This window comes from Bombina bombina, chromosome 6, assembly GCF_027579735.1.
Source record: "Bombina bombina isolate aBomBom1 chromosome 6, aBomBom1.pri, whole genome shotgun sequence".
Classification (NCBI taxonomy): Eukaryota; Metazoa; Chordata; class Amphibia; order Anura; family Bombinatoridae; genus Bombina; species Bombina bombina.
Genome location: NC_069504.1, coordinates 1,071,385,971 through 1,071,402,833, shown reverse-complemented (window position 1 = coordinate 1,071,402,833; position 16,863 = coordinate 1,071,385,971). Strand labels below are relative to the sequence as shown.

The following is a 16,863-nucleotide window of genomic DNA, read 5'->3' as shown; positions in this document are numbered from 1 at the left end:
ACTTCCTTTAAGGACCCTTTAGATAGGAAACTTGAATATTATCTAAGGAAAGCTTATTTATATTCTGGCTATCTTCTCAGGCCTGCCATTTCTATGGCTGATGTTGCAGCTGCATCAACTTTATGGTTGGAAAGCTTAGTGCAACAGGAAACAGATCCTGATTTGTCTAGCATTGTTCGCTTGCTTCAACATGCTAATCATTTTTATCTGTGATGCTATTTTTGATATCATCAAAATTGATGTTAAATCTATGTCTTTAGCTATTTTAGCTAGAAGGGCTTTGTGGCTCAAATATTGGAATGCTGACATGGTATATAAGTCAAGATTACTATCTCGTTCTTTCCATGGTAACAATTTATTTGGTTCTCAGTTGGATTCAATTATTTCAACTGTTATTGGGGGTAAGGGAGTTTTTTACCTCAGGATAAAAGATCTAAGGGTAAATCTAAAGCTTCTAATTGTTTTCGTTATTTTCGACAGAATAAGGAACAGAAAGCAAATCCCCCAAATAATCTGGTTCCAATTGGAAACCTTCAAGTTGGAATAAATCCAAGACTTTTTTAAGAAACCAAAGCCAGCCCCCAAGTCTGCATGAAGGTGTGGCCCTCATTCCAGCTTAGCTAGTGGGGGGCAGATTCTGTCCAAAATCACTGGATTCAGAGCATTGTCTCTCAAGGGTATCGAATAGGATTCAGAGTAAGACCTCCTATGAGAAGATTTTTTTTCTCTCAGGCTTTTCTGAAGTGTGTTTTAGATCTAGAGCTTTCAGGGGTAATTATACCAGTTCTGTTTCAGGAACAGGGTCTGGGGTTTTAATCAAATCTATTCATTGTCCAAAAGAAAGAAAAATCATTCAGGCCAGTTCTGGATCTGAAATTTTTTAACCGTTTTGTAAAAGTGCCAACTTTCAAAATGGTGACTATAAGGACTATTCTGCCTTTTGTTCAGCAAGGTCATTTATATGTCCACGATAGACTTACAGGATGCATGTCTTCATATTCCGATTCATCCAGACCACTATCGGTTTCTGAGATTCTCTTTTCTAGACAAGCATTACCAATTTGTCACTCTTCCATTTGGCCTAGCAACAGCTCCAGGAATTTTTTCAAAGGTTCTCGGTGCCCTACTCTCTGTAATCAGAGAACAGGGTATTGCAGTGTTTCCTTATTTGGATGATATCTTGGTACTAGCTCAGTCTTTACATTCTGCCGAATCTCACACGAATCAACTAGTGTTGTTTCTTCAAAGACATGGTTGGAGGATCAATTTACCAAAAAGTTCCTTGATTCCTTAGACAAGGGTCACCTTTTTAGGTTTCCAGATAGATTCAGTGCCCATGACTCTGTCTCTAACAGACAAGAGACGAGTAAAATTGGTTTCAGTTTGTTGGAACCTTAAGTCTCGATTTCCCTTCAGTGGCTACATGCATGGGAGTTTTAGGTCTCATGATTGCAGCATCGGACGCAATCCCCTTTGCTCGTTTTCATATGAGACCTTTCCAGCTTTGTATGCTGAATCAATGGTGCAGGGATTATACAAAGATATCACAATTAATATCCTTAAATCCCAATGTTCAACTTTCTCTGTCTTGGTGGTTAGATCACCATCGCATAATTCAAGGGGCCTCTTTTGTTCGTCCAATCTGGACTGTAATCACAACAGATGCAAGTCCTTCAGGTTGGGGAGCTGCCTGGGGATCTCTGACAGCACAAGGGGTTTGGAAATCTCAAGAGGCGAGGTTACCAATCAATATTTTGCTCTTCAGGCTTGGCCTCTGTTGAAGAGAGAACCATTCATTTGTTTTAAGACAGACAATATCAAAGCTGTGGTATATGTCAATCATCAGGGTGAGACTCACAGTCCCCTAGCTATGAAAGAAGTATTTTGGATACTTTCTTGGGTGGAATCCAGCTCTTGTCTAATTTCTGCCGTACATATCCCAGGTGTAGACAATTGGGAAGCGGATTATCTCAGCCGTCAGACTTTTCATCCGGGGGAGTGGTCGCTCCATCCAGATGTGTGTTTCAGATTGTTCAGATGTGGGGTCTTCCAGAAATAGATCTGATTGCTTCCCATCTAAACAAGAAACTTCCCAGGTACCTATCTAGGTTCAGGGATCCTAATGCAGAGTCGGTGGATGCGTTAGCAGTTCCTTGGTTTTACCAACCTGCTTATATCTTCCCGCCTCTAGTTCTTCTTCTAAGAGTGTTCTCCAAGATCATCATGGAACATTTGTTTGTGTTTCTAGTAGCACCAGCATGGCCTCACAGGTTCTGGTATGCGGATCTTGTCCGGATGTCCAGTTGTCCACCTTGGCCACTTCCTTTAAGACCAAACCTTCTGTCTCATGGTCCGTTTTTCCATCAGGATCTCAAATCATTAAATTTGAAGGTATGGAAATTGAACGCTTAGTCATAGAGGTTTCTCTGACTCAGTGATTGATACTATGTTACAGGCTCATAAATCTGTTTCTAGGAAGATTTATTATCGAGTTTGGAAGACTTATATTTCATGGTGTTCTTCTCATAAATTCTCCTGGCATTCTTTTAGAATACCTAGAATTTTACAGTTTCTTCAGGATGGTTTGGATAAAGGTTTGTCTGCAAGTTCCTTGAAAGGACAAATCTCTGCTCTTTCTGTTTTATTTCACAGAAAGATTGCTAAGCTTCCTGATATTCACTGTTTTGTAGAGGCTTTGGTCCGTATCAAGCCTGTCATTAAATCAGTCTCTCCTCCTTGGAGTCTTAATTTGGTTTTGAAGGCTTTATAGGCTTCTCCTTTTGAGCCTATGCATTCTTTGGATATCAAACTTCTTTCTTGGAAAGTGTTGTTCCTTTTGGCTATCTCTTCTGCTAGAAGAGTTTCCGAATTATCTGCTCTTTCTTATGAGTCACCTTTTCTGATTTTTCCATCAAGATAAGGCAGTTTTGCGGACTTCATTTAAATTTTTACCTAAAGTTGTGAATTCTAACAACATTAAATCCTAATAATTATTTGGAGAGATCCTTACATTCTCTGGATGTTGTAAGAGCTTTGACATTTTATGTTGAAGCTACTAAAGATTTCAGGAAGACTTCTAGTCTATTTGTTGTCTTTTCTGGTTCTTGGAAAGGTCAGAAAGCTTCTGCCATTTCCTTGGCATCTTGGTTAAAGCTTTTTGATTCATCAGGCTTATTTGGAGTCGGGTCAGGCCCCACCTCAGAGAATCACAGCTCATTCTACTAGATTAGTCTCCACTTCGTGGGCTTTTAAGAATGAAGCTTCAGATGATCAGATTTGCAAAGCAGTGACTTGGTCTTCTTTGCATACATTTACTAAATTCTACCATTTTGATGTATTTGCCTCTTTGAAAGCAGTTTTTGGTAGAAAAGTTCTTCAGGCAGCTGTTTCAGTTTGATTCCTCTGCTTAGGTTTTAAGTTTTTTTCTTTTCAAATATGAGAAAAACTTATTTTTTTTGGATGTGGATTTAATTTTTTTAGTGGAAAATGGCTGTTATTATTTGTATCCCTCCCTCTCTAGTGACTCTTCTGTGGAGTTTCACATCTTGGGTATTACTATCCCATATGTCACTAGCTCATGGACTCTTGCTAATTACATGAAAGAAAACATAATTTATGTAAGAACTTACCTGATAAATTAATTTCTTTTTATATTGGCAAGAGTCCATGAGACCCACCCTTTTATGGTGGTTATGTTTTTTTGTATAAAGCACAATTATATTTCCAGTTCCTTTGTTGATGATTTTTACTTCTTTCTTTATCACCCCACTACTTGGCTATTCGTTAAACTGAATTGTGAGTGTGGTGGGGGGTGTATTTATAGGCATTTTGAGGTTTGGGAAACTTTGCCCCTCCTGGTAGGATTGTATATCCCATACGTCACTAGCTCATGGACTCTTGCCAATATGAAAGAAATGAATTTATCAGGTAAGTTCTTACATAAATGATGTTATTTTGCTCAGCAGGATAAAGTTTTTGTACTCCTTGTACATTATATAGACCAATTGCCAATGTGCATAATTAATAATACAGCTATGTTTTCGTGTAATACTTTATTCTGTACTGAGCATACTGTGCCGGCTTCTCTTGCTCTGCGCACTATGCTCTTGGTGTATTGCCCACAGTGAGGTTTTATCTCCAATGGGTCAAGCTGTATTCTAAGCTGGCTGTTCTGCAATGACTATTTTGCAGTCTTATTCTATTCTATTATTTCAGGTGTATGGGCACAGGAGGCTATACCAGTCAGAACCTGCTTCGGGCCTCTAATAGGTCAGGAGAGCCAGTCCCTGGAAGTTGCTGGTTGGACAGACAAATCTGCTAACAACCTCTGGAAGGTCAGCTACATTGGTTTCTGTCTGTACTTAAAGGGATAGTAAATGTATTTTTTTTGTATAATAATATGAATCAATAATTAAGCACTGCATTGCAGAGCATCTGCATATAAAAAAATATGAGTTTAAAAATGTGTTAGCAATATGTAGATAGCTCTTAAAAAGCCTCATGAGTGTTTATCTTCTTTACAGTGGTCAGTTAGGAACAGAATACATAATCTCATGCATTGTTCACTTTTTAGCATATGGGTCTGGATCATGCAGGTCCACTACAGAGATAAATTACAGGAAAAGCAGGTGACAAATTACATTGTCATTTTTTACTTTGTAAACACATTTTATGTAGTTTCATTTTTAGTTTGTCATTTTAACTTGATGTTTTTTTTTAATTTTGACTATTCCTTAAAGGGACAGTCTAATCCAAAATAAACTTTCATGATTCAGATAGGGCATGTAATTTTAAACCACTTTCCAATTTACTTTTATCATCAATTTTGCTTTATTCTCTTGATGTTCTTTGTTGAAAGCTAAACCTAGTTAGTCTTATATGCTTATTTGAAGGCTGCCTCTTATTTGAATGCATTTTGATATTTTTTTCACAACTAAAGGGTGTTAGTTCATGTGTGCCATATAGATAACATTGTGCTCACATCCGTGTAGTTACCTAGGAGTCAGCACTGATTGGCTAAAATGCAAATCTGTCAAAAGAACTGAAATAAGGAGGCAGTCTGCAGAAGCTTAGATAAAAGGTAATCACAAAGATAAAAAGTATATTAATATAACTGTGTTGGTTATGTAAAACTGGGGAATGGGTAATAAAGGGATTATCTTTCTTTTTAAACAATAAAAATTTGAGTGGACTGTCCCTTAAAAGCTGCATGAGCACGTTGGGTTTACAGTTCAGTGCACCTGTTCCTGTGGGAGAACAGACTTGTTTAAAACACCATAAAGAGGAGAAAGAAAAATTGCTAAACTGCACACGCTGATTGTAGCTACCATTTTAACTTTGTGCTTTGACTCTTTATTTGACTATATTCGTAGGTGCGATATAAATGTGACTATCCTACGAACTAGATAAGTTTATACTGTTAGGTAAGGTTGGGCAGACTTGCTGGGCCTATGGCTCTTATCTGCCGTCAATATCTATGTTTCTATGTTTCTATGAAAAATCAGCATTTAAAGATTTAAAATATGTTTAGCTTGAAAACATATTTTAGGCCCAATTTAGGGCTGGATTACAAGGGGAACGCTAAATATCGCTTGCGCTCAACTTTGCAGGGCCGCCATCAGGGGGTGACAGGGGTGACTCATATCGGGCCCAATGGGCCAGGGGGGCCCCATGAGGGCAGCCACCAGTGGGTACTACAGCAGAGTGCTAATGGGAAATGTTATTACAAGGAGTAAAGTATTAGCATTTGAGAGGATTTCTGAGTGTGCACTAAACCACTATGCACAGTGTGAGACAGACTTGGCACTTTGTTTGCACAGTGTGTGCCTGAGTCAGACGGCAGATCACTTTCATTTGCAGAGGAGGTAGGACTTAGTCAATGTTTTTTATTTCTTTGTGCAATTTCGGATTGTAACTTCAGTGTGGTAGTAGTTGTATGGTGGGGCCAGGGGTCCATAAAAACACATTTTTTTAGCAGAAGTGTATTTATGATTATTTGACAATGCTGTAGAAATTCTATATTTAAAGCCATGTAGAAATGTTTCCTCCTTAATACACAAATGGTAGGTGTCCTTTTGGCAGATATGAGTATATATATATATATATATATATATATATATATTATATATATATATATATATATATATATATTTATATATATATATATATATATATATATATATATATATATATATATATTTATATATATATATATATATATTTATATATATATATATTACATTCCAGTTTACTGCCCCTTTATGCAAGGACTTTCCAGATGCAAGGAAGCATTTTATCTAAGATTTTTACATCTGCATAAAATGTTATACTCTCAGACTAAGATTGCTCAGTGTTTGAAATAAGACAGGTGAACTTAAAACTGTTCAGTTTATACTACAGTTGACTTAATTTTGAAATACATACAAACAAGCCTAAATCCTGCATTTAACCAGATCTAATGGTATGAGTACCACAGCTTATGGTTCCACCAAGACCATATAGAGTACAGCATTTTCAAAATCCATAAGTACAGCTGACAGATGGGAACATTTGTACACTATATTTGAAGAGGTGCTCTTGGTTGGGGAAAATGGGGGGACAAAAACAAACATATGTCAACCTTTTAAAAGTACTTTTTTCATTTAGCCATCAGATCATTAATGTACAATTTTGAATTCACAGAATTATTTTTGTTTGCACATTCACAAATAGGAATTTTTAAAAAGTGATCTCTTAATTTCTGCAATTTTCAGGGCCCTTCCTTTCAGCCACTGCATGCTGTTGTCATCATTTAGTTGGCATCTTCCTTGACAAAAAGATCATCAGAACTCCATATTTTGTTTTGTAAATCTCCTTTTTTGACAAAACTGTAGTCTACCTCATTACTTGTCAGGTCAATGTAAACAAGTGCTGAGTGTCTGTGTGTGAGTGTGTTTCTTTGCGTGTCTGCTAGAGTGTCTATATGTGAATCCTTATGTGTGAGTGTGTGTGTGTGTTTCAGTGTATGCGTGTGTCTATGTGTTTGTGTGTTACTACCTTTCCAAGTTTGACTACACTTAAGAATAAAGTGCATATATATTTTAGTCACTTGGTCAAAAATTGCACATGTCAAAGGGGGTGGGGGGCCTGATCAATGGTTAAGTCAGGGGCCCTAAAATTTCTAGTGGCGGCCCTGCGCGCAAGCAAAATTAGAGCTCCAGTGAGTAATACAGGCGCACGCTAATTGCTAGGAAACATTGTGCTCACGCTTTTGTAGCCTCCAAGGGGTTAAGTAGTGCAGCAATGGCAGGAAATTATAAATATATATGTATATTATTATATACATATATTTATGTGTTAATATGTGTATGTACACAATAACACAGAAATATATAAGCATATACATATATATTTACTGGGAACACACAGTTCCCTTAGGCGGCAATGATCTCTGGTTAATTTTATAAGCCCTAACTGCTTCTGCAAGTTTGCGATAAATTGGTGATCCACTTCTAATCTGGCCCTTAGTTGGCCTCCACCTCCGTTCATGGGGAGAGTGCAGCAGGCACTGATTCTTCTTTGTCCACTTATAAGTGCAGTGCCACCTGCCAATCACACTGAACAAATGAGAGTTAGGAAGTTGCAGTCTTAAGACCTCTGCTTCTTAAAGGGACACTGAACCCAAAATTTTTCTTTCATGATTCAGATAGAGCATGTAATTATAAGCAACTTTTTAATTTACTTCTATTATCAATTTTTCTTCGTTCTCTTGCTATCTTTATTGCAGCAAATTTTTGATTCAGAACCATGGACAGCACTGTTTTATTGGTGCTGTCCAATCAGCAAAGACAACCCAGTTTGTTTACCAAAATGGACCGGCATCTAAACTTACATTCTTGCTTTTCAAATAAACATACCAAGAGAACAAAGAAAAATTGATAATAGGAGTTAATTAGAAAGTTGCTTAAAGCAACATTCAACACCCGCTATAACATTATGTCATTTTTTTTAAACCTAAACCAAAAGCCGCCTGCACCGCATCCCAGCCTTGTTTCCATAACTCACGTCCCAGTAATGCTGATCGTTATACCGTTCCGTTATAACTAAATATGGCCGCCTAACTCCTCCCCTTCATGCTTCTTCCCCATCACTCATCCCTTCATACACGTTCATGTTATTTTCCGATGACGCTCTTACTACGTCATCGCGCATGCGCATTTGTTACAAACCGAGCGCAATCGTTCAGCTTTTAGGTTCCTAGCTTAATACGCATGCCCAAAGTTCCGTGAACGCGCTATCAATTTCAGTCCGAGGAATAGAACAGGATTGGCTGCTCGTTTCAAAAAGAAGCTGCAAACGTAACGGTGGGGGGAGTTAGGAAGCCATATTAACATCCAAATATAGAATTTATCGTACACGATTAATAGGTGAAGGAAGTAAGAGCAAGGGGGTACGTTGCAGGTGGATCTTGACTTTTAATTTTTTCATATAGAACAATGTTATGTCGATTGTTGAATGTCCCTTTAAAATTGCATGCTCTATCTGAATCACAAATGAAAAAATTTGGGTTCAGTGTCCCTTTAACTCGCATGAGCAAGCCTGCATCACTATGGCTAAAAGAGTTAAGGAAAAGTTGTTTACAATTAAATTCAACACAATGCAACAATAAAAAATGTATGTGCTTCCTGGTAATGGTGTCTGTCTGATGAGGACAAAACGCACAGCTCTATAGGTGGGGACAGACACACCTCTGTAGTCCTGGTAGTAAAGTAGTTTTCTCATATAGGAATATGTATGTAAAAAAATACTGTAATAGATGTTGTATTACACTCTTGTTGGCAAAACATCACTTTAAATCAATTTTCTCCATCTTTGTCAAATGTGATTGCAAATACAATTAAAGAGACATTAAACATTTTGAGATAGTAATATAAAATTATAAATCGTATATAAAAATAAATAAATACTGCAAAATACTTTCATTATTTATTTTGTTCCCCTATCCTGTAATTCCATTCTGAAATTGTGAACTTTTCAGTTCCTGTTAGAAATGGAAGTGCAGAACACTGTTTTATTTCACACAGCTATTGGCTGTACTCTCTAGTGCAGGGGTTGCCAACCTTTCAGGCCTCAGGGACCACTAAACTCACAATTTTAAATCCTGTGGAACACTAACATGATTTAAAAAAAAAAAAAAAAAAAAAAAAGTTCAAACCTCTATAATGTGTGTGTGTGTATATATTTATATATATATATATATATACTGTACATAACTAGTGTAACCAAAGCTAAGTTTACATTATGTATATATTTACACATTTTTAAGAATCATTCTTTGGATTTAACTAACTGAATGACAGAACTGAGAGAATACTTCCAAATGACGGATAAAGGTTGAGTGCCAACTTTTGAGCTGGAAACAGAGAGGCAGAAAGTGGCAAAAAAGAATAATGTTTAAAAGGACCACAAGACTTCCAAGTTACCTCCTCATTTAGGAATTATTCAAAACTACTTATGATCATGGTCCGACATTGGAGTCATAAATTAAAGGGACATGAAACCCAAAAAAATTTCTTTCCTGATTCGGATAGAGAATACAATTTTAAACAACTTTCCAATTTACTTCTATTATTTAATTTGCTTCCTTCTCTTGTTATCATTTGATGAAAGGTTTACCTAGGCAAGCTCAGGAGCAGCAGAGAACCTAATTTCTTTCATGTAATTAGCAAGAGTCCATGAGCTAGTGACGTATGGGATATACATTCCTACCAGGAGGGGCAAAGTTTCCCAAACCTTAAAATGCCTATAATTACACCCCTCACCACACCCACAATTCAGTTTTACAAACTTTGCCTCCTATGGAGGTGGTGGAGTAAGTTTGTGCTAGATTCTACGTTGATATGCGCTCCGCAGCAGGTTGGAGCCCGGTTTTCCTCTCAGCGTGCAGTGAATGTCAGAGGGATGTGAGGAGAGTATTACCTATTTTGAATGCAGTGATCTCCTTCTACGGGGTCTATTTCATAGGTTCTCTGTTATCGGTCGTAGAGATTCATCTCTAACCTCCCTTTTCAGATCGACGATATACTCTTATTTATATACCATTACCTCTGCTGATTTTCGTTTCAGTTCTGGTTTGGCTTTCTACAAACATGTAGATGAGTGTCCTGGGGTAAGTAAGTCTTATTTTCTGTGACACTCTAAGCTATGGTTGGGCACTTTGTTTATAAAGTTCTAAATATATGTATTCAAACATTTATTTGCCTTGACTCAGGATGTTCAACATTCCTTATTTTCAGACAGTCAGTTTCATATTTGGGATAATGCACTTGAATCAATTATTTTTCTTACCTTAAAAATTTAACTTTTTTTCCCTGTGGGCTGTTAGGCTCGCGGGGGCTGAAAATGCTTCATTTTATTGCGTCATACGTGTCGCCGGAAGTTGCGTCATATTTTGACGTTCTTTTGCGCCAAAGATGTCGGCGTTCCGGATGTGGCGTCATTTTTGGCGCCAAAAAGCATTTAGGCGCCAAATAATGTGGGCGTCTTATTTGGCGCTAAAAAATATGGGAAGGAATGCTCGTTTGTTCTGCTGATAGCTCCGGCATGGCCTCACAGGTTTTGGTATGCGGATCTTGTCCGGATGGCCTCTTGCCATCCGTGGACTCTTCCGCTAAGACCAGACCTTCTGTCGCAAGGTCCTTTTTTCCATCAGGATCTCAAATCCTTAAATTTAAAGGTATGGAGATTGAACGCTTGATTCTTGGTCAAAGAGGTTTCTCTGACTCTGTGATTAATACTATGTTACAGGCTCGTAAATCTGTATCCAGAGAGATATATTATAGAGTCTGGAAGACTTATATTTCTTGGTGTCTTTCTCATCATTTTTCTTGGCATTCTTTTAGAATTCCGAGAATTTTACAGTTTCTTCAGGATGGTTTAGATAAAGGTTTATCCACAAGTTCTTTGAAAGGACAAATCTCTGCTCTTTCTGTTCTTTTTCACAGAAAGATTTCTAATCTTCCTGATATTCATTGTTTTGTACAAGCTTTGGTTCGTATAAAACCTGTCATTAAGTCAATTTCTCCTCCTTGGAGTTTGAATTTGGTTCTGGGGGCTCTTCAAGCTCCTCCGTTTGAACCTATGCATTCATTGGACATTAAATTACTTTCTTGGAAAGTTTTGTTCCTTTTGGCGATCTCTTCTGCCAGAAGAGTCTCTGAATTATCTGCTCTTTCTTGTGAGTCTCCTTTTCTGATTTTTCATCAGGATAAGGCGGTGTTGCGAACTTCTTTTGAATTTTTACCTAAAGTTGTGAATTCCAACAACATTAGTAGAGAAATTGTGGTTCCTTCATTATGTCCTAATCCTAAGAATTCTAAGGAGAAATCGTTGCATTCTTTTGATGTTGTTAGAGCTTTGAAATATTATGTTGAAGCTACTAAGTCTTTCCGAAAGACTTCTAGTCTATTTGTTATCTTTTCCGGTTCTAGAAAAGGCCAGAAAGCTTCTGCCATTTCTTTGGCATCTTGGTTGAAATCTTTAATTCATCATGCCTATGTCGAGTCGTGTAAAACTCCGCCTCAAAGGATTACAGCTCATTCTACTAGGTCAGTTTCTACTTCCTGGGCGTTTAGGAATGAAGCTTCGGTTGATCAGATTTGCAAAGCAGCAACTTGGTCCTCTTTGCATACTTTTACTAAATTCTACCATTTTGATGTATTTTCTTCTTCTGAAGCAGTTTTTGGTAGAAAAGTACTTCAGGCAGCGGTTTCAGTTTGAATCTTCTGTTTATGTTTTTCATTAAACTTTATTTTGGGTGTGGATTATTTTCAGCAGGAATTGGCTGTCTTTATTTTATCCCTCCCTCTCTAGTGACTCTTGCGTGGAAAGATCCACATCTTGGGTAGTCATTATCCCATACGTCACTAGCTCATGGACTCTTGCTAATTACATGAAAGAAAACATAATTTATGTAAGAACTTACCTGATAAATTCATTTCTTTCATATTAGCAAGAGTCCATGAGGCCCGCCCTTTTTTGTGGTGGTTATGATTTTTTTGTATAAAGCACAATTATTCCAATTCCTTATTTTATATGCTTTCGCACTTTTTTCTTATCACCCCACTTCTTGGCTATTCGTTAAACTGAATTGTGGGTGTGGTGAGGGGTGTATTTATAGGCATTTTAAGGTTTGGGAAACTTTGCCCCTCCTGGTAGGAATGTATATCCCATACGTCACTAGCTCATGGACTCTTGCTAATATGAAAGAAATGAATTTATCAGGTAAGTTCTTACTTAAATTATGTTTTCTAGCTGTTGATTGGTGCCTGCATATATATATTGATTGTGATTGGCTCACCCATGTGTTCAGTTAAAAAACCAGTAGTGCATTGCTGCTCCTTCAACAAATGATTCCAAGAGAAAGAAACAGATTAGATAATAGAAGTAAATTAGAAATTTGTTTAAAATAGTATTCTCTATCTGAATCGTGAGATACATTTTTTTGGGTTTCATGTACCTTTAAGTTTATATCAGAAAGCTCTCAATATGGATGTGAGCTAACCACAACTGATGTTACTGGCAATTACTATAATACTGGTGGGATATGGTTGATCTGCTGGATGGCAATTACTGGAATTCAGGTGGAATGGCTTTGTGTGCAGCAAAATTATTAGAATGAAAAATAATTAATGTTTAATTTAAAAAAAAAAAAAAAAAAAAAAGATGGAGTGGAGGAAGACAAATATTGATATAATTCCATCTGAAGGAATTAGGAAAACTACTTCAAAGAGACAGGTAAAGGGAAGAAAATAAATGAACTATAAGAAAAAAAAAATCTTTTTTTATATACTTTAATTCCACTATTTCAAGCCAAGACTATACCAACCTCTGCTAGCTTTAGAATGGAAGCATCTTCCTCTGAGCAGTGCACCGGGCGGGAGGAGTTAAAAATACAATCTAGCTACGCAAGTTGCACAGTACTATGCAACGTGCATAGGGAGATTGTAATTTAACTCCTCCTCCATCGGTTTTCACTGAAGTCCAGCCAGGCACTGTAGGGAGTTGTGGCACGACAGGGGTGACACCATCAGAGGAGATTAATTCCTGCTTGATGGTGTCAAGGACCACCAACATCTTCTTGTGGTCCATGGACCACTGGTTGGCGACCACTGCTCTAGTGACCTATTTACTGTCCCTAATTGGCCACAGCAGAGAAGGTAACCTAAGTTACAACATGGCAGATCCCATTGTTTTATAGACACTAAAACTTTACACATTTTGTCAATATTTAAACAACTAATGAAACTTTAAAAATTACATCTACATGTTATTCTCAGACTTATCTTTTGTTTGAATGTATCATTCTACCTAGCATTTATTTATTGTTTAATGTCCCTTTAACATATAACTCCCCCCCCCTCCTTTTTTTCCTTTCATGCTATGTCCATTTATTGTATTATTTTCTTTTACATCATCTTCTGTTTTATTCTTTCCTTTCTGATTTTCATAGTTCCCCCTTATATCTCCCATTTCTCTTGCAAGGTGTATCCAGTCCACGGATTCATCCTTTACTTGTGGGATATTCTCCTTCCCTTCAGGAAGTGGCAAAGAGAGCACACAGCAGAGCTGTCCATATAGCTCTAGCTCCACCCCCCAGTCATTCTCTTTGCCGGCTCTAAGCACTAGGGTCTCTCTACGGGAGGGTAAAGTGAATGTGGTGTTAGAATTGTAGTTTTTATTATCTTCAATCAAAAGTTTGTTATTTTAAATGGTACCGGTTTGTACTATTTACTCTCTAGCAGAAAAGTGATGAAGATTTCTGCTGAGAGGAAAATGATTTTAGCATGTTGTAACTAAAATCCACTGCTGTTCCCACACAGGACTGAGGAGTACCAGAAAACTTCAGTTGGGGGGAACAGTTTGCAGGGTGATCTGCAATAAGGTATGTTCAGTCATTTATTTCTAGACAAGACTGAGATAATGCTAGAAGAGACTGACAATGTCCCCATGAGGGGAGGGAAAGCTATATTCACAGACTTAGTAAGGAATTGAATGCTTACATAGCAGGGCTAATTATGCTGGTTGACACTAATTCAGGGCAATCGATTGTTTAGCTAAGGAAAATATCGTTTGCAAGACACTTTGAAAGCCCTTTTGGGTTCTTTCTGGGGTTATTATCCACATGGCTATTTTTTACTCAATTAGGAGTGATTTCTTAGGCCTCACAGCTCCGGAATAGAGTGGGAGGAGCCTTATTTTGCGCCTCAGATGCGCAGTTAGAATTGCAGAGAAGTTCATGCTGCTTCACATGGAGGGTCCTGCTGCTGTTTGAGGGCCTTAAAGAAGCTTTATTCCCCCAAATCTGATCCCTAAGGGCAGGTAGGGCCACAACAAGGCTGTGGCAAGGTGCTGTAGTAATTTTAACCGGGTGTTGGCTTTAGGCTGCTCCGGTTTGGGCATTAAGGGGTTAATTGTTTTGCAACTTGTGGTGCAATCTTATTAAGGCTTTAGGTACATACTGTGAACATTTCAAAAGGATTGCTGCATTTTTCACTGTTTTGTAAAATTGTGTGCTCTTTTTATCTCTTAAAGGCACAGTAACGTTTTTTTTAAATTGTGTTTTTTATTTGATTAAAGTGATTTCCAAGCCTGCTTGTGTATAATACTAGTCTGTTAAACATGTCTGACACTAAGGAAAATCCTTGTTCAATGTGTTTAGAAGCCATGGTGGAACCCCCTCTCAGAATGTGTCCCACTTGTACTGATATGTCTATACACTTTAAAGATCATATTGTTGCACTTAAAAATGTGGCCCAAGATGATGATTCTCAGACTGAAGGTAACGAGGGTAGCCCGTTGGCCTCTCCCCAAGTGTCAACCAGTTACGCCCGCGCAAGCGACGCCTAGTACCTCCTAGTGCGTCTAACCCTTTTACATTACAAGACTTAGCGGCAGTCATGGATAATTCTCTTACAGTCTTCTTATCTAAACTGCCCGTCTTACCTGCAAAGCGTGATAGCTCCGTTTTAAGAACAGATTATAAGCATTCTGAAGCTTTGGTAGCCATATCCGATATACCCTCACAACGCTCTGAAGTGGGAGCAAGGGATTTGATGTCTGAGGGAGAAGTCTCTGATTCAGGAAAAAGGGTTCCTCCTCAGACAGATTCAGATACATTGGCTTTTAAATTTAAACTAGAATACCTCCGCGTTTTGCTTAGGGAGGTATTAGCTACTCTGGATGACTGCGACCCTTTGGTGATTCCAGAGAAATTGTGTAAAATGGACAAGTACCTAGAGGTCCCTGTTTACACGGATGCGTTTCCGGTCCCTAAGAGGATTGGCGATATCGTTACTAGGGAGTGGGATAGACCAGGTGTTCCCTTTGTTTTCCCTCCTGTTTTTAAGAAAATGTTCCCCATATCTGACCCTGTGCGGGACTCGTGGCAGACGGTCCCTAAGGTGGAGGGGGCTGTTACTTCACTTGCTGAACGCACAACCATACCAATTGAAGACAGTTGTGCTTTTAAAGACCCTATGGATAAGAAGTTAGAGGGTCTACTTAAGAAAATTTTAGTTCAACAAGGTTTTCTTCTCCAGCCTATTGCCTGCATTATTCCTGTAACTACTGCAGCCGCTTTCTGGTTTGAGGCGCTGGAAGACTCGCTCCAGACGGAGACCTCATATGAGGAAATTATGGATAGAATTAAGGCTCTAAAGCTAGCTAATTCTTTTATCACTGACGCCGCTCTCCAGATAGCTAAGTTAGCGGCAAAAAATTCAGGTTTCGCCATTTTTAGCAGGGCGCTATGGCTAAAGTCCTGGTCGGCCGATATGTCGTCTAAATCCAAGCTTTTGAACATCCCTTTCAAAGGAAAGACCCTCTTCGGGCCTGAATTGAAAGAGATTATTTCAGAAATCACCGGGGGAAAAGGCCATGCGCTCCCTCAGGACAAGTCCTTTAAGACAAAGAACAAAGCTAATTTTCGTTCCTTTCGTAATTTCAGGAACGGCCCCGCTTCATCCTCTCCGGCTGCAAAGCAAGAGGGTAACGCTTCACAACCCAAGGCAACCTGGAAACCTTACCAGGGCTGGAATAAGGGTAAACAGGCCAAAAAGCCTGCAGCTGCCACCAAGACAGCATGAAGGGGTAGCCCCCGATCCGGGACCGGATCTAGTAGGGGGCAGACTCTCTCTCTTCACTCAGGCCTGGGCAAGAGATGTACACGATCCTTGGGCATTAGAGATTGTATCCCAGGGATATCTTCTAAAATTCAAGGACTCTCCTCCAAGGGGAAGGTTCCACATTTCTCGTCTGTCTACGGATCAGACAAAGAAAGAGGCGTTTTTACGCTGTTCTAGAAGATCTACATACAATGGGAGTGATCCACCCAGTTCCAATTGCGGAACAAGGGTTGGGCTTTTACTCAAACCTGTTTGTGGTTCCCAAAAAAGAGGGGACTTTCAGACCCATCCTGGATCTAAAAATTCTAAACAGATTCCTCAGAGTCCCATCATTCAAAATGGAGACCATTCGGACAATCTTACCAATGATCCAGGAAGGTCAATATATGACTACCGTGGATCTAAAGGATGCATACCTACACATTCCTATCCACAAAGATCATCACCAGTTTCTCAGGTTCGCTTTTCTGGACAAGCATTTCCAGTTTGTGGCTCTTCCTTTTGGCTTAGCCACTGCTCCCAGAATTTTCACAAAGGTGCTAGAGTCTCTCCTGGCGGTTCTAAGACCGCGGGGTATAGCAGTGGCACCTTACCTAGACGACATCTTAATTCAGGCGCCGTCCTTCCAAAGAGCCAAGTCTCACACGGAGATCGTATTGGCCTTTCTGAGGTCTCACGGGTGGAATGTGAACATCAAAAA

The 16,863-nt window shown here is 38.7% G+C and overlaps 1 protein-coding gene across 2 annotated transcripts in view; it reads left to right on the top strand.

Annotated features, from left to right (window-relative positions):
* Positions 1 to 16,863, top strand: part of PRDM4 (PR/SET domain 4) — a 102,528-nt gene that overhangs the window by 25,772 nt on the left and 59,893 nt on the right. For both annotated transcript variants that reach the window (XM_053718961.1, XM_053718962.1), the window contains exon 7: positions 4,216 to 4,334. In XM_053718961.1, the coding sequence (XP_053574936.1) occupies positions 4,216 to 4,334 (119 nt within the window). The remainder of the gene's footprint in view (positions 1 to 4,215; positions 4,335 to 16,863) is intronic.